Genomic DNA, 22,789 nt, shown 5'->3' on the forward strand with positions numbered 1-22,789 from the left:
AATATTCAATATACAATTGTGAAGACTGTATCATCTGGCCACCTTTACAAAATGCCTAACAAACTTTTAATCAGCCAACCAAACAGGACACTCAACTATATAATTTTAACGTAAAAACAATGAGTTATCATAGTTAGATATTTCTCATCAGTATTTAGCAGCTTTAGAAGAGAATCTGTTAAGTGTGTGAATTCGGCTGCATATAGCATGAAAAATTTTCTGAATTCTTCCTTGATCAAAAGGCTGTAAAAACAGTAAAGTAAAAATGTTCATTCAATGTGACATATAGGTATTTGTGTATTTTAGACTTAAATACAGTGAATTTTCAAAATAAGACATTTTCCTCTTTTTCCTTATAGGGTTCTAATACCTGTAACATCGTTGTGCATATGTATATATATTCATCCCTAAGGGCACACTTTCACAGACCAATTAGGACTATTTTGTCCTGACCAAAGTGATCACAGATGGAGGGCTTTATTCTAAATAGTGCTTCACAATGACTAGATCCTGAATTTCTATATGCACAATACATCTCATTGTGCATAAAACAAAGATTACTTTTTTACTAGCTGCAGTAAAATTTTATATTAAGGAACTATACCATTTGGATTTTTAAAATGTTTTATAACTATCCACTACCACCTGTAAAAGAAAATTAAAACCACATTGAAACTTCTGCTCATAACAATGGTCACATGGGCTTTTGACTTTACATCCTTTTGCAAGTGTGTGGCATGATGAGATAAGATCTCGCCGTATTTACCTGTATGTCCTTTCTTAGCAGTGGAATACAAGGCAGAACGGCCACCTGATTACGATATGTGGTAATATCCCTTTAGTAAGATACAACAGATGGATGTTTTATACTCTCTGTACATTGGTATCAGCATAATTATTCTAGGCATATGAGTGTCATATTAATACATATGTAATACTCAATTCTTATGATTAAATCCTAAATTATTTGCCTTAAATTATCTTAATATTTTAAAAGTACATATCAAAGGAACTTAGTATTTAAAAAATTCTTTATTAAAAAGGCAAAACAAAGCCAATTATACAAATGAAACTACACTGCTAATAAAAAGCTGGATAGTATATCTTTATAATCAATTATTTGGGTCTATGAATAATTTATTGTTTTTAATCCTATTAGGACTACATGTAGTGACATACAAAATTAAAATGCTCATAAAATTCAATATTTATCTAAACTTTATGATATTTTCCTACTGATACTCATTAGTTCTTCTTACAAAAGTAGTATTTTTACTTCATACTTACAAGAAGGCTCCTCTCTGGTACATTTTACCTTTTGTATTTTCTTAAAAACAAACAAACAAACAAAAAACAGGCCCACAAAAATTAAATCAGTACTTATTAGAAATGGATAAACAGAGAAATTATAAACACGAAGGCATAAAACCTCGACTGCAAAGCAAACACAGGCAATATGAAGGCATCGCACTACAGTCCTCTGTGGAACAGGAGGGAATGGGGCTCATACTCAGCCTCTCTTTCATTCTCTCTTTAGATCTCATCCAAGGGGTCTTGGTTATTGATATTCTTTTATGAATACCAATATATGTAAATGGTTTGCTATTCTTTTGGGTTTTGTTTACATTTTTCTTTTTTCACCATAAATCTAGGCTTTTGGGGGGAGGAGACAGTTTAAATATATTTTTCAACTGCTTTATATGGAAATATTCAATTGCAGCTGTAATTTCCTGGGAAACCCTATTTTTAGTAAGTTATCTGAAAGACAAAATTTTTTTTTCAATTTGTTTTCAATCTTTAGACCACTCAAGTGTCTTATTATACAGAACTACAGAAGATATATCAGTTGCCTTATTTTCTTAGAGGTCTGCAATATATTTTTAAAATCTTTACAAAAGAAAAATGCTTTATAAATACCAAGTATTTTAAAACTGTAAATACATTTTATATCTTCACTAACATTTCCAATGCTGTCTAGCATAGACAAGCTTATTTTAATAAATACTGCCTAAATATGGGAAAAATAAGACTTCATCATGAGACCATACTGGTCATCTGAAATTCCCGACAATGATAAAAATGGTAATGCTTAGTTAAGAGGTTAAATAGTGGTTAAGACAGAACAGACCGGTATTCATACAGCTACTCTAATGATGTTAGAGAAAGGTCAATCAGTTTTGCAGTGTCATATGCAAACATTAGTAAGGTGAGCATCCTGCACAACATGCCAGGAGGAAGGGAATGACTGGACATGCAATGGCAGAGGGAAGGAGTGAGAACAGCTTCCGGCATCAGCTTCAGAGGGTGGAGAAGGTTAATGTCATAGCCCAGATCATTCTTGTTTTCTGATTTAGCCTTTAAGCCAATCATACATGGAGGATAATTTTTAAAAGATATGTTTCAATAGGGAAAAGGTGTAAACCAAATTAAATCAAATGTATCAAATAAAAAAAGAAAAAACAGAAAAAACAATTTCCAAGGGTATGGAAACTCAGTTGCCTGGAGTGATTTCTGGTTTAGGCTTCCGTTCATCTGACATTTGAAATGTGTTTATCTGGCAAGTTCAGGAGGAACAAGAAATTCTAGTTCATTTAGAATTAAGAATGTTATTTAAAAATTTAACATTTGGCTATAAAGGTTGCCAAATAGAGTTTGGGTAATTTATACTACAATTCATTAAAAGGGTAACTTCTGTCATTCCAATTTTCTTTGGGGCTCTAACTTAGTCATAATTTTTATAGATAGAAGCTGACATGGAAACACAGGATACCAGAGTTGGAAAGATCATGGACCAGTAGTTCTCCGAGGTAGAGGTAGTTTGAAAATTTATCAGGCAAGTTTAAATCTTTTTTTGTTTGGGAATATTATTATATAATTTTGGTGCAATGTTTTGAGACATGGTCTCACTGTGTCACCCAGGCTGGTGCACAGTGGCATGATTATGGCTCACTGTAGCCTTGACTTCCCAAATTCAAGTGATCTTCCCACTTCAGCCTCCTGAGTAGCTGGGACCACAGGCACACACTACCATGCCAGCTAATTTTTATATTTTTTGTAAAGATGGGATTTCGCCATGTTGCCCCAGCTGGTCTTGAACGCCTGGGCACAAGTGATCCTCCTGCCTTGGCCTCCCAATGTGCTTGGATTACAGGTATGAGCACTGCAGCCAGCAATGCTTTTTTTTTTTTATTTTTTTTATTTTTAAGAGGATCATTTAATCTGTTTATACTCAAGCTTATGATTGATAAGTTAGGACTTATTTTATCATTCTGTTAATTGTTTCCTAGTTGTTCTTTATATATATATAATATAAAGATATATATTATATACATAACATACATTGTGTGTATATATATATCTTTTTCTTTTCTTTTCTCTTTTTTTCTTATGTTTTTGAGATAGGGTCTTCCTCTGTTGCTCAGGTTGGAGTGCAGTAGCATGATCACAGCTCATTGTAGCCTTGACCTCCTGGGCTCATGCTTTTGTTTTTAAATGAAAAAGCTAATGGCTCAGAGGGAATTAGCTCTCCAGGGTGATACTTAGAAAGGGGCAGAAATGGACTAATCCTGCCTTACTATACTTAGTTCAGTGCTTGTTTGATCACTGAAATTGGAAGAGACACCTGCCAGGTATTTGACAGATATGCGTTGTCCCTGTGCCTTGCTTTGGGCAATCACAATGGAATCAGTGGCTGTTTGGAAGGTTAATCCCCTTCAGAGGGCTCATGACCTGGAGAGGCACAAGCTCAACCAGGCACAGACAGGTTAGTAAGCAGGGTGGAGGCAGCTCTGGTGTTTCTTAGTTGCAATGGTCATAGTGGTGAAAATGGGGCAATCTAAATGCAAAACAGAGTTGAAATCCTCTAACTTATTTGGAAGATCAGCTGACCTACATTTATAGTTGAGTTGTAGAGTTGTACACCCCCATTGTGTAAGTGTTATCACACTTCCATTTCCCAGTCTAGGTGCTCAGTAAACACTTGCTGAATGACTCAAGGCCTCCAGCACCTCCATTCTCCCTTAATAAGCCACATCTTATAAGCAAATGACATAGAAACCAGTTATTCTACCAAAAGTAAGTCTGCAGTTCTGAGAGGAATAAATAAATAAAATACTTTGGCAAAATTGCAAAAGTCAGAGAGTAGAAAATAAGGAATCTGTTTTCTGTATCTTCAGTGGCTGGTATTTTTTTGATCTCTGGTCTATATTGTCTTTTGCTCTCCAGACATAAGTGAAGGGCATTTTTCAGAGGAGTTACAGCTCTTTTATCTAAAATTTTACTGAATCCTAGGGCAGGACATCCTGGTGAATAGATAATAGATTAGTAACTCTCTGTCTTTAAAAGTTAACAGATTTTAATCCGTTAACTTTTCAATCCTGTTGACAAAATGTTACTCAGTTATAGATCCTGGTTTTAAAGCTTCTCTGCTGAAACCAAAGGGCATGTGCAGCTAAACCCTGGACCACAGTAATGACCAAGGCGACAAGTGGCAAAGCCTCAATGTCTCAAAGATGGCTTTGTATTTTTTTTAAGTGACAAAACTTCTATATCCTGGGAAGTGTTTTCTACTTTACAGTCTATGCATTTATGGCAATAGCACTGCCACTGCTCCACACATTGCTGGAACTTGTGTTTTGTGACTGCCCAAAGATCTTATAGTACATTCTCTATTCTCCTGAATAGCAAAATTCCTCTCTGAGGGTGGATTTAATTTGTAAGAAACAGCCAAAATTATTTTAGGCCACGAGAAGAGCTGTTCAACGCAGTAATGCCATTTTGGATCAAAAATATAGAACGCTGAATGCCTGCAAAAACATCTCAAAATAATACTAAAGTCAATTCCATAGCAAATTCTCAAAAATACTGTAAGCAACAATATCATAGAAGCAGTAATATCACCTCTATTTATTGATTACTCATGCTATTCTAAGCTCAATACCAAGCTGACAGGTTATAGGATCTGATCCTCCTAACAGCCACCCTGCCCCGTATGAGTAGCATAAGAAGTCACCAAAAATGCACAATTGTAAATAGCAGAGACTAAATTTCAACATAGATCTAACTTCAAAGTCCATGCTGCTTCCAATTCCCTATTTTGCCCCTCAAAATATGGATAAAGCCTCTCAAAGACCTTAATTTCAAGTTGATAGCTTATAATTGGACAAATAAATCCTAGTGTACTGCTGTCATCACCTGATAATTAGCAAATATGATGCTATTTGCCTCTCTCTCCCCTCAAAGTATTAAATATAACAACTATTCAAACCTTCCTGTAATTATAAAAGTTCCCTCCCATTAGAACCAACAATCTCCACCAACCACTAAGATCCCATAGTAGGAGAGACTTCCCCAAAGCATCAACAGAACTTTGTCATCCACATTTTGAGGGGTAAAATTGGGAACTGAAAACAGCATGGACTTTGCAGTTAGTCAGATGTGTTTGGAATCTAGTCTCTGCCATTTACAAGTATGTATTTTTGGTAACATCACTTTAGAGCCACATTTGCTTAGTAAATAACTAATCCAGTCATGTCAATAAAAAGCAATGCTTTCTCTAGAACTGCATAACAAAAGGGAAAAATCCACCTCTTCTTTGTTCAAGAGTCCCAGATTCAGTGACTTCATAAGCCACACCTGCAGTGGAAACCTTCTGTGACATAGCCCACATGCTATGTTAACCATCTGTGCCCAAGTGTTGGAAGACGGCAGCACTAAATAGGGTACATGGCTTTTGAAATAAACTAAACTTAGAACACATTTATAAATATTCACACTCCATTTCTGAAGGTAAAAAAAAAAAAAAAAAAAAAAAAAAAAAAACCAAAACACCAAACTGATATTAGAACTTAAAATATACCAATTACAGAACAAATCTAGTCAATTTGGTAATCCAACATCGTGTTATTACTTGAAATGCCTTTAAAAATCTCATCTCAGAAGGAACAGAATCAAACACGTACTGTCTGGTGATGACCCACTGAGGTCTTGCGAGATAAATATTTAATAAGAAGGAATACTCTTTTCTCCCATGTAAATATTTTAGTCTCTCTAAATTAATGGTCTCCATGTGCTTTAAGCCACTACTTTCAAGTTATTGTAAAAGAAGAAAGCACTTAGCATAGCAAAACCGCAATTCATATAGCAAGATGAATCACCATACCCTGGAGCCTTTACAAAAAAATACAAAAAAAGAGAGAGAAAAGAAATGAGGGTGGGGGGAAGCATCAAATTTAAAAAAAAGTTTCAAGGCAATGTGAAGAAAATCAAGGCAAGTGAGAAGAGAGGCCATATTCTTTAAAAAAGGGTATAACATTTCAATCCCTTTACCTGATGCTGTTACCAGGAGGCTGTCTGAGGCACCTGGTCTACAGGATGAGGCACTAACGGGGTTTATGGAAGAGCAAAAGGCAATGGTGGTAGGAATGACAAGGGAACTGTCTGAACATGCAGGTTGGTTCAGTCCGGGGGTTGCAGCAGGCCAGGCACCCACCTGAGACGTGGCCAGGGCTGAAACGGCACAGCCTGCAGGTGCCACAGTTAAATCTATGGATGGTTTTGGTGGCAGCTGAGGGGAGGATGACTTAGGAAGGTTCTCCTCATTGATCACCCTGTTCCCTTGTGGCAAACTGGAAGGAGGCGAAGCCACAGTTTTGTTATCAACTTTGGCCGCTGTGTTTGAGGCCCTGCTGCTGTCTATAATAACCTTGAGTTGGGGGTGTGGTGGAGAAGGAGTTTGGGAGAGCCCTGGCTTTTTTGGAGGGATAGGAGGAGGATTTCCTCTGTCAACTCGTGCTACACCATGAGTCTTTAAACTGGTCCGACCGACTGGAGGGTGGGTGCCAACATCCCCTGTTGGGGGTGCTCCAGGCCTTGAGGGAGCACCTGCTTGAGGGCTTGTAAATCTTGACAGTGCTTGGGTCACAGTATTCCTAGCTAGTTGTTTGGCCACTAGGTTGTCACGACTTGTAGGCGAGACATCTCTTGACGGAGGACTTTGGGTAGTATTTCCATTTTGGTCTGGGTCGTTAGCATTGCCCTGAAATCTAAATCTAGCTGCTTGGATTCGTGGGTTTAGACCTGGATGCAAAGAGGCATTGGCACATGGTGAATGTAAACTGTGAATAGGTGGAGCTTGCGAGTTCTGAGGAGCTATGCCTGGTGTTTGAGTGGTGGGAGGGGCAGCGTTACTGGGAAGTGGGGGTGTGCTACTGGTTGGATCTGGTGTTGACCCAGTGCTTGGTCCATTTTCCTCAATTCTGTTTGCACTTGGAGGTGGGAAAGCAGGTACAGAAGCGCCAATCAAGTCACCATGGGAAGGCTGCCTGTCAATACCTGGTCTGGCCATTGTGGCACTGGTGCACACGCTCCCTTTTGCATTTGCAGAAACTAGGGGACTCCCTGTGGAAGGTTTTACAGGCATGGTTAAAGGCAACTTTTTCATGTGGTCAGCACTTTCTGTCACTAGGTCTGTCTGGCATGCAACAGACCTTGTCACAGTTCCTTCTGTTCCCACAGATATGGAAACCAAACACCTATCTTTTGTCTTCCGTGGAAGAGAGAGGCTTGGTTTGCTGTCACTTCCCCTTTTCAGTTGCTCAATCATTTTCTTCATCTTGTCTATCTCCTCTTTGAGGTCAGTGGTGTGTGCTTCTTCCCGGTTCAGCTTGGCACGAAGCTGTTCCCGCTCGGTGTCAAACTCAGAGAGTTGTTTTTCCATCTGAGCTTCCATTTCTGTGCTTCTTCGTTTCTCAGTGGAGAGTTCCTCTTCTAATTCATTCGTCTTTTTCTTTTCCTCTTCCAGTTTGGCCATTATGTCTTCGAGCTTCTGGGCCTCCTCTATGACTTTGCCTGAGAGCTGCTTGCACTCTTTGACGAGCATCAGGACCACCTGCTTGTTCTTGCCGCGCTCTTCCTCAAGGCGGGCAGCCAGCTTCTTGTGCTCTTGCTCAAGGGCTTGTAGCTGAAGCTTCTCCATTTCCAGCTGAAAGAAATTCACAGGAAAACCCTGATTAATACACAGAATTTTCTTTACACCAAGGAAATGCTTTTTGTGAGTTTTATTAATTTTCTAACAATTACATAATTTGGGTTAGCAAAAATGCCACATTTTCAAAAAGTGTTGTGATAAGAAATATTTTAAAGACCCATTAAAATGAGAAAATAGACACAAATGGCTTTATAAAGACATCTAAATTACAACAATAGAGAATTTTTAAAGTCTATTGAAGTTAACTACAGAAAAAGAGAACAATAACCAGATGCTTTAAATCACAGCACAGGGATCAGAAAGGTCTATTTTTGTAAAAACACAGCTCTGTGATGGAATTGGTGATATTTTTAAAAAAGGTTTAATGCTTTAAAATTATTAATCTCGGAGGTAAAGTATCATGAAAAGTACTGAAAACTGAGGACTTCAGTTAAATTATAAGCCCCCATGTTTGCTAACTGTATTACCTATCTCAGTAATGTAACTTCTTTGAGCTTCCTATGATGAGTTGTTGCGGAAATCATATAAAATTATATATGAAAGTTCTTTGAAAACTCTAAAGAGCTAAAGAACAATCTTATTAGAACTACATTTGGTGTCAGTGAACCCGGAGCCTGACCTTGTCTCCTACTTTGATCCTGCTTACTCCCTTAGCTTCACTGGATGCCCGGAATTTCCTAAACACGGTCCTGCCTTGGGGTCTTTGTCCTTGCTGTTCTCTCTGCATGGGATTCCCACCACACACCTTCCTGTTAGCGCTCCCACAGTAAGCCACATGTGCATGGCACAAGAGTGACCTGTGGGAGGGTGAGTAAGAGCAAAACTCCAGCCCTCTCTCCCTTCCTTGGATTTCCCTACTCACCCAGCTGCCTGCCCAGGCATGAAGACAGGGGTGCCTTTTCCTTCACAGAAAGGCACTGTCTGTTCACCAAGCCACAGGCCCTTAGGATTGGAGCTTTCCAGAGTGAAATCACTTTTCTAACTGATCAGCCTAGACAGGGAGCTTTCAAAGCCTTTCTTTCTCCAGAGGGGGCTTTCTAATATACACAAAAGCTCCCAATAGCACAAGAGGTTGGCTTGTTCATTTCTTCAAGACTTCTGCTTAGCTGTCACCTTTACAATGAGGCCTTCCCTCACCACCCTGTGGGAAATAACAGTTGATAAACTCCCACTCTTGTGTTTATCAACCTTTGTTCACTACCTGCCTGCACCCCCCTCACCCCAAATGTGACTTTACTGAGGGCAGGGACTGTGTCCTTAAGACCTAGAACAGTGGCTGGCACACAGTGGTGCTTAATAAATTGTATATTGAATGAATGAGCTGAAATTAACATAGTTCCATTGATAACAATCAACTTCCGTTACTGATGGGCATTCTGGCTACATGGGCAGCCTCACAGCGGCACTAGTCTAACATGTTCCTGCAAATTTCTCACTTCTGTCCAGGAGAGCATCTGTCGCAAGGGGCTCATGAAGGACAAAGGACACACCCCAAGCTGGGATACAAAGGCCAGGTTGGCCCACACGCCTCACTTCCCCAACTAGTGAAATGTTCAACTGGCGGTCTGTAATGGGCCTTATGGTTCCTAAAGGTTAAAGTAGATCTACCTGATTATAGAGATGTGGACAGGACTTGTTTTCTCCACTAGATGTTAAACACAAATATCCTCTCAAGAGAGTCACTACTTATTTGAGTCAAATTTTTGTCACCAATAACAGAGGAAGATACTCTCATGATCTGTAAGTCCTGAGAATGTTCCTGTTTCTTACCCTGTTACAAAAATCTACGACTCCTTTCCCCTCATGGTCAGTCATGGGACCAAAAGGAGAAAATGGCTTGCTATACAATTAATAGTCAGAGATAGTGTTTCTTTACTCTGGGATGCTTCCTGCTTTGACAAACAATTGCTAAATAGCATTGGGATGTATCCCATAAATAGATGATCAGGAATATAGATTATTCCTCAAGCATAATTACACATATACTTTATTCTACTTGATAAAATTTTGGGAGTAATTCACAAGTAGATTAGGTAAGATTGGGGAACAATAGTGTTGTCATATACTGTTTTTATATGTATATCTTATTCACGTGGGTGCCTTGCACAAATTTGACATATTATTAACTAAAACACATTGAACTCTTCTGAGATGCACCAAATAACAGACTGGTATTAGAAGGCATATGCAAAGTCAGAACTATTAAGAAAATTTAAATCGTATTTTATACTAACCCCAACAAAAAAAATTCTTACAGCAATGTAAGAAAAACATAAACTAGGCCAATTTTCCGCTTACTATTAAAATACAAATTTCATCATTTGCCTCTGAAGGTAGAGAATTTTAAGAGCTACCTTCATTTCACAAAACAGTAACTAGAGGCCATATTAGTGTTTTTCCTAATGTCATCCAGCTAATGAGTGTCAGTCATGGCAATCACTCGGGGTTCTACCTGTCTCAGGTTTTTCTCACTGTATCTCACATCTTGTCCACAATAATTCTGCACTAGGGATCATCATCTTTCAGAATCAAATTGAGAAGGAGTTCCAAGTGGAGAGCAATTCAGCTAATCTCAAATATGTATACAGAAAACTATACTATTATAAAAGCATCTCTAAGTCTTTTCTGTCTTTGTCCTCCATCACTTGTGCTTTGTAAATCCTATCTCAAACTAATACATGTCTTAAAAAAAAGTTTACCACAGATAGCAGAGCACAGAGGAAACCTCACAATTGATATACCTACAAACACACGGCTCCAAACTCAACCTCTGATTCCCAACCATCAATCACTCTACTTAACTTTATTTAGCTTCCTCTGCCATTTACTACAGGGGATATTTCAAACCTCTGCCTTTCTCCAAATCTTCACCCAGTGACCACTCAACTGACTTAGTCTCTCTTTACAGACTCCTTTATCAAAAACATTCAAACTCACTCACTCCCCCTCTTCATCCTGTCTCCTCCTTTAAGCATTTTCATAGCAACACCAATTCATATTTCCTTTCCTTCAATCTAAGGGGAAAAAGTTTCCATCTGCTCAGTGTTGGACTTTCCTTCAGCAATTAACTTCATTTTCTCCCGTCACCTCTGGGACTCACTCCATCAGTTGTTACGTTGCTCTTTTAAAAATATTAAACACCTTTTCCTCTACAGGAGCCTTCCAATCACAGTATATAAACACAGTATACAAACATTTTTATATTAAAAAATCTTTGACCATTTTAGCTCAGAGACAAATTATGCGTACTTAAGAGAATAAGAGATATAGTACTAAATTCTGATCCCAAACTTACTAGCGTGTGACCTTGGTAAGTTCTCTAAAAATTGGTTCTGTATGATCCTAATAATTATGTTATTTTATGGTTTTAAATAAGACAACACGTGTGAATCACGTAGCATAGTGACCAGCACTAAAAAATATGAGTTTTCAATTCATAACACAATAGCTACTTGTATTACTTTAAAATGCGTGTGTGACTTTGCACTATATTTCTTCCTCTGAAAACACACTAGAGGCATACAAAAATCTAGAGAATACACCATATTAAACATGTAGATGAATGTTTTTATCAGTTAGATAGGGGTTATAATTTAGCAATTATGAAATATATCAGAGAAAGTTCTGCTACCAGTAATGGAGAAGCAATGGTTATTAGACTAATTCTCTTGCAGATAATAATTATAACCCCTTGAAAAACATATAAAACATAGTGATTTAAAGGCTCTTGAGAGCAATAAAAAAGGTAGAAATGAGAGAGTAGTAAACCCTCCTGTAAGAAAGGAGCCAATAACATTGGATGAGATTTGCCTTCGTGCAGCTGCTCAGCTGGCGGCAATTCCCTATTCTGGTAGCACTGGCAGCTGAAGCTCAAGTACAATGCACCGGTGATATGGGCTTGAGGAGTCAGAGGATGAAACTGAGGTTGCCACGGTTGACCAGCATCCTTGTTTGATCCTTGAATTACACATTCATGGGTGGACCCCACAGAATGACAGAAGGTGGCTGCTGAATGTCTGATAGAGCTGAGCAAAGACCTCAGATGTTGCCAACTGCAAGGAGACAGAATATGAATCTAACCGGGTTAACTGCTTACTAGAACAAAGTACAACTCTTCAGCAGGTAACAGAATCCAGATTCTGCAACATATCATCCTCAGTGTCAAGTATACAATAAGAAATTACTAGACAATGAAATTAAGAAAGAGTGAATCATAGTCCAGAGAAAAGTAATCAATAAAAACTGGCCCAAGATGATCCACACTGGAATTAGCGACAAGGATGTTAAAGCAGCCATTTTCAAAGAAAATATGGTCATAATAAATGAGGAGAATGGGAATCCTGGCATACAAATGGGAACTATAAAAAAAGAACCAAATGTATAAACAGAACTGATAAGTGTAATATCTAAACTGACAAAAAGTTCACTGAATGGGCTTAATAGCAGATTTGAGGGAGCAGAAGAAAAAGAATAATTTGAAAATAAAGCAAAAGAAAGTATTCAATTCGAAGAGCATAGAAAAACATGATTGAAAAAAATTGAACAGTATCTTATTTATGTCTAGGGCAATATAAACTGATTTAAATTCCATGAACTGGAGTTCTGAAAAGAGAAAAAAGATAGAATGCAGAAGAAAAATATCTTGGAAGAAAAAATGGCCCCCAATTTACAAATTTGATTAAAAAGGCAAACTTACAAATCCAGGAAGCTCAGCAATTTCAAAGCAGAAAAATATAAAGAAATTTATACCTAGGCACATCATAGTAAAACTGCTGAAAACAAAGACAAATAATCTCGAAACCAGCCAAAAAATTAAAGACATATTATGTACAGAGAACCTGCAACATAAATGATGGCAATGGTGATAATTTTCTCTAAAATATACAAAGCAGAACCTGATAGAAATACAGGAAAAATAGACAAATCTACAATAATACCAATATCTCACTTAAAAAACCTAGATTAAAAAGCTCAGCAAGAATATAAATAGTGTATCTGAAAACACTATAAAAATCACCTGGCCATTGATATTTATAGGGTAGAATATACCAAAACTACAAAAGATATTATTTTCAAACGCACTTGCTGAGCTATTGAGAACTACCAAACCAACAGATTTCAAAAGGCTAAAATCTTATAGCATGTGTTCTCTGACTGAAGCAGAATTAAACTGGAAATAAATCATAAAATATTAAGAAAATCTCAAAATTCAAAAATAAAACAATATATTGCTAAATAGTAAAGAGGATTAAGAGGAAATCACAAAGTAATTTAGAATATATTTGCGGCTGAATGAATATAAGAACACAGTGTACCAAAATTTGTGGGACTCAGTGAAAGCAGAGCATCTAAAAGCAGCTAAGGCTGAGGGCAGAGAGAAATTTATGGCTTTACATGTTTACATTAGAAGAGCTGCCTCAAATCAATCATCCTAGTTTCACCTTAAGAAGCTAGGAAAAGATGGGCAAAGTAAATCCAAAGTAGAAGGAATCAAATACCAAAGAAATTGATGAAACAGAAGAAATAAATGATACAGAAATTAACAAAGCCAAAAATTGTGTCTCATCTAAAAGATTAATAATACTGCTAAATATGTAGAAAACCAGATTTAGAAATAGAGAAAAACACAAATTACAAATAACAGGAATGAAAGAGGTGATATCACTACAGAATAAAGAAATATTAAAAGGATAACTTTGTGCCAATAAGTTCAACAAATTAAAAAATCCTCTGAAACCTACACTTTCAGAAATTACACAAAATGACATAGAAAATTGGAATGACTTTATATTTTTTTAAGAGAAACTAAATTCACAATTAAAAACTTCTTCCCAAAGAAAACTCCTAGCTTATAAGGCTGTACTGATGTTCTAGAAAACATTAAAGAAAAAAAAAATGATGCCAAACTTATACATACCCTTTCAGAAAATAGAAGAGTAAAGACTTCCAATTCACTTTATGAACAAAAAATTACCTTTATACAAAACAAATTTTTTTTTTAATTTACAGAAAAAACATCTCTCTTGGACACAGACACAAAACTCTTTAGCAAAATATAGGCAAATGAAATCCACCAATATATAAAAAGAGCAATAAAAAGGTGACCATGTGAAATTTACCTTAGGGGTCTAAGTTGGTTTAATATTTGAAAATCAATCTGTGTAACTCATTACATTAAATGATAAAAGAGAAACACCAGGATTATGTCAACAAATGCAAATAAACTAGTTTTTTAAATCAAAACCATTCATGATAAAAAAAAACCTTCCAACAAAGAATAGAATGAAACCTCAAATGAGATAAAGAGCATCTATGAAAAGCACAGCTAAAATTGTACTTAATGATGAAACATGAAATATTTTTTTCCCTAAGAAAAAGACAATAAAGTCTACTTTCACTACTTCTATTCAACATTGCACTGAAGATTCTAGTCACTGCAATAATTCCAGGGCAGTGGTGGGGAAGAAGAAAAAGGCAGGCAGGCAAATAATTTGGAAAAGAATAAGTAAAATGTTCTCTATAGATCATATGTTTTATATTTTTAACCTAGAAAATCATGAATATACAAAATAATGGCTAGAACTATTTAATACAGCAAGATTACAGAATACAGTGTGAACATACAAAGTCAATTGAATACCTGCACATTAACAAACATTTGAAATTCTTAAATAATGCTATTTACAATAGCATAAAAAATGAAATATGAGTAACAGCAACAAACGACTTCTAAGACCACTACACTGATAGAAGCCAAATGTTGCTAAGAGAAATTAAAAATCTAAATGAATGGAGAAATGTACTACAATCATGGGTTGGAAGATTCCATTTTACTAAGATGTCAGTTCTCACAAAATTAGTCTATAGATTCAGTGAAATTTCGATCCATGCAAACTTTTGGAGAAGGCAAACTGTCTTTAATTTTTTTTTTTTTTTTTGTAGAGAAGTCCAAACTATCTAGACTAGCCAAACAATTTAGATAAAGCAAACAAAGCTGGAAGACTAACAGCTCCTGAATTTAAGGCTATTAAAACAGTAGTCATTGTTTACCTAAAATTCTAATATAGGTAAGACTAATCCATGATGAAATAATCAGAATAGTGCTCAGCAGTTTCCTGAGTTGGGGGAGGGACTTATCGGGGAGGTACTGCAGGAACCTTTTTATGTAGTGATGGAAATAGTCTACATCTTGTTGGTGGGGTGGGGGATACACAGATTACCCAGATGTATGCATTTTCAAAACTCATTAATTTTTAGACTTAAGATATGTGAATTGTACTTCCTGTAAACTTTTCCTTAAGAATCTGTAAACTAATTTTGAATTCCAGGTTTTCATTTTGGCCTTATGCAGCGGTATGAGTAAGTAATTCTGAAACTACTTTGTGTGTTCCATGCTTCAGTAAATAAGTAAATATACTGAAGTACAGTGAAAATCGGGTTTCTCACTGGTGGAAAAAAGGAGTCATAAATAGAAAAAGGACTGGCATATACTCTATGGCTTGGAATTAGATTCAGGAATGTTAGTATACTGACAGCTTGATACATAGAGAAACAGACAAGATATAGCTATGTTTTGTGTACATATGAATATGATAAATATATGTAATTTTCTAGCTCCAGATTTGTTGCTAAGTACCATCTCCCATTAAATAGGAAACAGTGCTCCTGGAAGAAATACCTAATTCCAAGCATTGGGTTAAAGAAAACACAAAATGAGCCTGGAGTATCTTGCTGCAAAGTGCTCAAAAATGATGAGAATATATAGAAGGAGCCAGCTTAAGAGGGCTCCCAGTGGCCAAATCTGGGACAGATAGTGATGGTAAGTTTCGAACTCATCAAATAGGCATCCATGACTCCACACTGATGTAATAAACAAGTAAACAGGGGAGAAAGAAAAGCTTTTCCTTACAGTAGAATCCCGCATAAAAAATGAGGAAGGAATAATGGAGTTGGAAAATCACCAGTGGATTCTAAAACTAGCAGGTGAACATTTAATGAATATGATATTTAAAGAATATCAACATATTTCTCCACAAATTAGTTACTAACACAAAAGGAACAATAACAACTAAACAGTGAGGAAAACATGCAAAAGCTGAATAAAATCATCAGGAAACATTAGACAAACTTGAATTGAGTGACGTTTTACAAAATACCTAGCCCATGCTCTTCAGAAATATCAAGGTAAATAAAGCAAAGAAAGATTGAAGAACTGTTGCAGCTTAAAGGAGACTAAAGAGAAATAACAATTAAATGCAATGCCTGATCTTGAATTGGGAAAATAATTGTTACAAAGACCATTATTGGAACAACTGGGGGGAAATGAATATGTGGATTAGAAAAAATGCTGTCTCAATGATATGTTTCCTAATTTTAAAAAACTGTATGGTGATTATGTAAGAGATTGTCCCTATTCTTAGTAAATATACATCAAAATATTTAGGAGTAAAAAAGCGTATGTCTTTTATTCTCTGATGGTTTGGAAAAAAATATCTGTGTGTGTGTGCTCACGCATGCATGTGTGTAAAGAAGAAGGAAAAATAAAGCAGATTAGATAAAATATAAACAACTGTGAATCTGGGTAAAGAATGCTGATAACATAATACTCTTGCAACATTTCTGTAAGGTTCAAATTATATCAAAATTAAAAGTCTGGAAAATGTTAGCGGCACTACAATGGGGGAAATTACAATTATATAAGAAACAGATATGGTAATCACTTGAATATGAGGAAGGATTTCTTTTAAAAGCTTCAAAATAGTCCTATGCAGAAGAGCAAAACTGGATCCACACCTTTCAATATATACAAAAAATAACTCAAGATGGATCAAATATTTAAACATAACATCTCAAACTATAAAAATCCTAGAAGAAAATCTAGGAAATACCATTCTAGACTTCAGTATTGGCAAAAATAAAAAATAAAGTTATGGCTAAGACCTCGAAAGCAATCACAACAAAAATACAAATTGTTAAATGGGAACTAATTAAACTAAAAAGCTTCTATATGACCACAGAAACACTCAATGAGTAAACACTCTAAAGAATAAGAGAAAATATTCATAAACTATGCATCTAACAAAGGTCTAACATCCAGAATCTATAAATAACTTAAATCAACAAGCAAAAAGCAAATAACCCAATTAAAAAGGTGGGCAAAGGACATGGACAGACATTTCTCAAAAGAAGATATACGAGTAGTCAACAAACATGAAACAATGCTCTATATCACTAATATCAGAGAAATGCAAATCAAAACCACAATGAGATACCACTTCACACCAGTCAGAATGGCTATTACTAAAAAGTCAAAAAATAATAGATGCTGAAGAGGCTGTGGAGAAAAGAGGACACTTACACACTGTCAGTAGAAATGTAAATTAGTTCAGCCACTGTGGAAAGCAGTTTGGAGATTTCTCAAAGAACTTAGAAATACCATCCAACCCATCAAACCCATTACTGGGTATATACCCAAAGGAAAATACATTGTTCTGCCAAAAAGACACATGCATGCCTATGTTTATCTCAGCACTATTCACAATCAGCAAAGACATGAATCAACCTAGGTGCCCATCAACAGTGAGCTGGATAAAGAAAATGTGGTACATATACACCATGGAATATTACGCAGCCATCTAAAAGAATGAAATCATGTCTTTTGCAGCAGCATGGATGCAGATGGAGGCCATTATTCTAAGTGAACTAATGCAAGAACTGAAAACCAAATACCACAAGTTCTCACTTGTAAGTGGAAGCTAAACATTGGGTACACATAAAAAGATAGGAACAATAGATGATGAGGACTCCAAAAGAGGGGAAAGAGGAAAGGACTGAAAAACTACTTATTGGGTACTATGCTCACTACTTGGGTGACAGGATCAATCATACCACAAACCTCAGCATCATACAATATGCCAATGTGAACCTGCACATGTTCTCCCTAAATCTGAAATAAAATTGAAATTATTTTTTAAAAAGCTTCAAAATAAAGTTTAAAAACAAAAACAAAGACCAAGGAAGAATGACTTTTTTATGTATTAAGGGAGTTGTGACTCATCCAAAAAGGTATGTCTGGAACCCATCAAGAGACATAAGTAAAGAGAGGGTGAGAATCAGGTTGTAGAGAAGAATGCACCAGGACACTTACAGAGTTAAAGCATTACTCCAGAAAACCAGAAAAGGCTACCGCAGAGAGGAGAAGAGAGCCAATAATATTCTTGAAGAAATGGGTACCAAATGGCATTGAAGAAGAAACTATATTTTGTCATTTAAAAAAGGTAAATATATGTAAATCATGATACATGATTTTTAATAATTTCATATGGTAGATTAATATTTGAATAACTGCTTTTTGATGTTCAAAAGCCTGGCCTTTATTTATTTATTTATGAATGAATGAATGAATGAATGAGATAGGGTCTCGCTGTTGCCCAGGCCGGAGTGTAGTGGGGCGATCTCAGCTCACTGCAACCTCTGCCTCCTGGGTTCAAGGGATTCTTTTGCCTCAGCCTCCTGAGTAGCTAGGACTACAGGTATGTGAGACCATACCTGGCTAATTTTTGTATTTTTAGTAGAGATGGGGTTTCACCACGTTGGCTAGGCTGGCCTCAAACTCCTGATCTCAAGTGATCCACCTGCCTCAGTCTCCCAAACTGCTGGGATTACAAGTGTGAGCCACTGCACCCAGCCAAGCCTGGCTTCAATTTTAATAAATGTTATGAGCCAGTATCTCAAACCACTAGTGTATATAACAAACTTTTTTTTTTTCTGGTGATCATATGCCTTTTGAATCTTATGTACTATGAAAAACACAACATCACAGACAGGGTATTTCTACCAAAAATGAAAAAGCTGATCAAACTGTGATCCAACTGAAAAGTCCTAACTCATTATTATAAATTTCATATATGACTATTCACAATAGCAAAGACATGGAATCAACCCAAATGCCCATCAGTGACAGACTGGATAAAGAAAATGTGGTACATATACACCATGGGATACTATAAAGTTATACAAAGGAACAAGATCACATACTTTGCAGGGACATAGATGGAGCTGGAAGCTATTATTCTCAGCAAACTAACATAGGAACAGAAAACCAAACACTGCATATTCTCACTTATAAGTGGGAGCTGAACAATGTCAACACATAGACACAGGGAGGGGCACAACACACACTGGGGCCCGTTGGGGCATGGCGGGGGTAGAGCAGCAGGAAGGATGGCTAATGCAGGCTGAGCTTAATGCCTATGTGATGGGTTGATAGGTGCAGCAAACAACCATGGCACATGTTTACCTATATGACAAACCTGCACATCTTGCACATGTGCCCTGGAACTTAAAATAAAAAATTTCCTGCATGTTCATTCTCCATGATATGTAGAAAAATGACCCATTGTTCAAGCAAAATATTTTCTGTGGCCTCTGTTCTTGATTGTTTCAATCTTTATTAATACATTTTGAATGTCTTTTGAATACCCGACCTTCATGTTTTTAGCTCTTTCTGAAGCATGAACTAGATCAATCATACATTTAATAAGGGTTTTAGAGCTGGTCTTTTGATCCAATATCATACAGGCATTTTTTCCCTCTAAACTTTGGGATATTCTCTTGATTGTAGAGCTATGGGGGAATACATGTGTTAAAATCTGTGTCTCTCAATCTTAAGTGGCTTGAGGGAATGACATAAAAATCACAAAGAATCCAAAGTATTACGGATTTTCAACTTTTCTAACAATAAGGAAGAAATACAGTACATATAGGAAGCCTGAGAAGCAGGAGATCTGAGTTCTACCACCGAGTGGCTATAGGAAAGTCACCCTCACACAGCAGTTAAGTATGTGGACTCTGGAGGCAGACTGCTTGTCTTCAAGCCAATAGGCACAGCTGTTCAACTTCTCTGTGACCTTAATTTACTTATGCTTAAAATGCAATAATGATAGCCTCTACTGTATGTCATAACAATATCCTAAGGGTGAAATGAGTTGATTTAATAGGACATGGCATACACTGTGAGCTCATTACATCTCAGGGGAATCCCTTAAGCTCTCTGAATTTAATCATATAATTTTGAAACCTCCTATCATTATCACCATCAAGAGTCGTTGACTCTTTCCTCTATTTTTTCCTATCATCAATAAAGTAGTTTCCAGTAACAGATTTTTTAAAAAATTGTTCAGGTCAGTATAACAGCAGTGAATGTGCACTTGTTTAAATTTGAGTCATCTTGGTATTAATTTGTTCACACATTATCACAAGCAATGTCTTAAAGAACTTTTGAAGAGAAAATATCTAAATTGTGTACAAGGAACGACACTAGAAACTACAAAGGATATGAAAATCCATAAATTCCACTTATTTGATTGTAGGACTACACAAATTTTAAAGAGATGATCAGATGGCAGGACCACATACTAAGTTAAAAAGGAACCACGGTATACATAAATTATGGAGTTCCAGGTGACTTTGTTATGTTATTGTCGAATTTATATCTCCTTCGAACCACTTTCAAGTAGGGGCTGAGGGAAACTTTGCATGGAGCAGTAACACCAAACTCTTTTGCAAAAAGCAGTGGATTGTGTGGAAGAGCTCAGAAGAATGAACACAGCTTCACTGGTAGTGAGAAAGTGGGTGGCTGCTCCAAGAATAGCACCCAAACTGGAAGCTATGAATGAAGAGGCACCAAGCACATGGTTTTATAGAATGAAAGGGAAAACTATGTAGGCGGGAGCAAAGCAGCAATGTAAAGGCAATTAGTTCTAATTCAAAGTGGAAAACTGAGAGGAAAACAATTATGGCCATCTATAAATTGAGAAAGCAGAGTGCATATCTGCCACACCATAAAATACTCTTACGACATTTAACCATACTCTTGATTGCTCTCCCAAAATCTTTTAAGGCTCATTGCATCCCTGTCCACTTCTCTCCCTGGGCATTCCAACCCATCTGCTCAATCTGGTAAACAAATACATAATAAAAAAATATATTAAGAGATGTTTTCATTTTTTTCCTTTCATTTTTAATTTCAAAGGGGCTGTGGCTAACATTCAGTGATCTGGGCTATACAGCTCTCATCTGCCCCACCCTCTTAATCTAGAATCCAGAGTTTCACGAGTGGGAAGGAAAGCCCTGGAAACAGAGGTTTGGCTCATTTTTCTTTTCTTTTTCTTTTTTTTTTTTTTTTTTTGACAGTTTCCCTCTGTTGCCCAGGCTGGAGTGCAATGGTGCGATCTCAGTTCACTGCGAGCTCTGCCTCCCGGGGTCAAGTGATTCTCTTTCCTCAGCCTCCTGAGTAGCTGGGATTACAGGCGCATGCCACCACACCCGACTAAGTTTTGTATTTTTAGTAGAGACAGGGTTTCACCATGTTGGTCAGGCTGGTCTTGAATTCCTGACCTCGTGATCCGCCCACCAGGACCTCCCAAAGTGCTGGGATTACAGGGGTGAGCCACCATGCCCGGCTGGCTCATTTCTATTTACACGGATCAGGCAAACTGCTCTCTCCTTGAAATTTCTACTCAGAGCCATAGATCTCAATCTCCAACACCCCCTTGACAATGGCTCTGCAATGCTCCTGGGGAATCAAAATGCATTTTGTAATGTAACAATGCAACAAAAAAGACTCAGGAATGAGCTAAATAATCTTTCACGTGCAAAATGTCCTAAATCCTCTGACAATTTCATTACATATGATTCTCTATCATGTTATTACTGAATGAAAGCCTAAAAAGCAATTTAAAATGAAAATACATTTATATATGTGGTAAGCAATACATAATGAAGTACAGAACATGGAATAAAAATGGAAGAATAAAGTACAATTGTAAGAAGAAATGGGCATATGAAATCAAGGAAACAAAACAAATATTTTGTTCTTTTCTGACCCATTTCCATTTCTTCGGTTGTCTAGCACTGGAAACTCCTTCCTATGTTAGCAGAATTCTCTACTTTATGATTCTCCCCTGTAGAAGCTAAATATGTCCAGTAGTTGTTTTCCTGGTCTTCTGTGTAGTCTAAGCTTGGCTAATGATATGCACCTGTCTTAGGCTTCAAATAGGAAATGAGTGATACAAAAAAGAAGGACCTAGTGAGGGACCACTCAGGATCTGGAGCAGTGAGGGCACTGGTGCTATCTGGCATCAACAGGGTGTAAAGCAAGCTGCAGCATCCATTTCTCATCAGCAGAAGCATCTCCTGCTGCAGACTAGCTCTGCAGAGGGTACTTGTCTGTGATGCTGGCTGGGAAGAGCTAGTACTCTAGGCTTTGCTAGCCATGCTGAACCACGATGTAAGCCAACTACTGTTTCTATAAACCAGTCAACAAATGCCCTTTCTGCCTTCTCAATGAACATTGGCTTCACCTGCTCAAAACTAAGAATCCTGTCTGAGGCATCTATTGCCATGCAACTCACCTATTTATATTGAGCTGCCACATAGAAGGAGCTGTATCTAATACACACAGTTATTTTTAGTTTTTTCACTGGTGAAAAGAATTGCTCCCCCTCTGAATTTCCTGGTTATTATTTTGGCTACACACATTCAAAGTTCTGATCAAATTAAAAGATCTTTCCTACTTCAGGGCTAGAATTTATACTTCCTGAATGTGAAGAAAATGTTTGAAAATATATAGATTTCCTCCCTACTGTTCAAAGAAATCAGAATGGAAATTCTATTAAAAGATGATAGACAAGATTAAAAAAAAAAAAACCTCCAAATGTCATTCCATCCTGGGTTACTGGCTCAAAATGGGAAGTGGATTACAAGAGGCAAAGTTCCCCATGATGATTACTCATTAGCTTA

General features: G+C 36.9%; 1 protein-coding gene across 5 annotated transcripts in view; it reads right to left on the reverse strand.

The window, feature by feature from the left end:
• Window positions 1-22,789, reverse strand: part of CTTNBP2 (cortactin binding protein 2) — a 164,494-nt gene that overhangs the window by 76,303 nt on the left and 65,402 nt on the right. For 3 of the 5 annotated variants that reach the window (XM_003261241.3, XM_030825554.1, XM_030825555.1), the window contains exon 4: window positions 6,328-7,981. In XM_003261241.3, coding sequence (XP_003261289.2) covers window positions 6,328-7,981 — 1,654 coding nt within the window. Of the gene's footprint in view, window positions 1-1,287; window positions 1,328-6,327; window positions 7,982-22,789 lie in introns of all 5 variants that reach the window. The other 2 variants (XM_030825553.1, XM_030825556.1) reach the window with 2 other exon arrangements.

Source organism: Nomascus leucogenys, chromosome 13 (genome assembly GCF_006542625.1).
Source record: "Nomascus leucogenys isolate Asia chromosome 13, Asia_NLE_v1, whole genome shotgun sequence".
Taxonomy (NCBI): Eukaryota; Metazoa; Chordata; class Mammalia; order Primates; family Hylobatidae; genus Nomascus; species Nomascus leucogenys.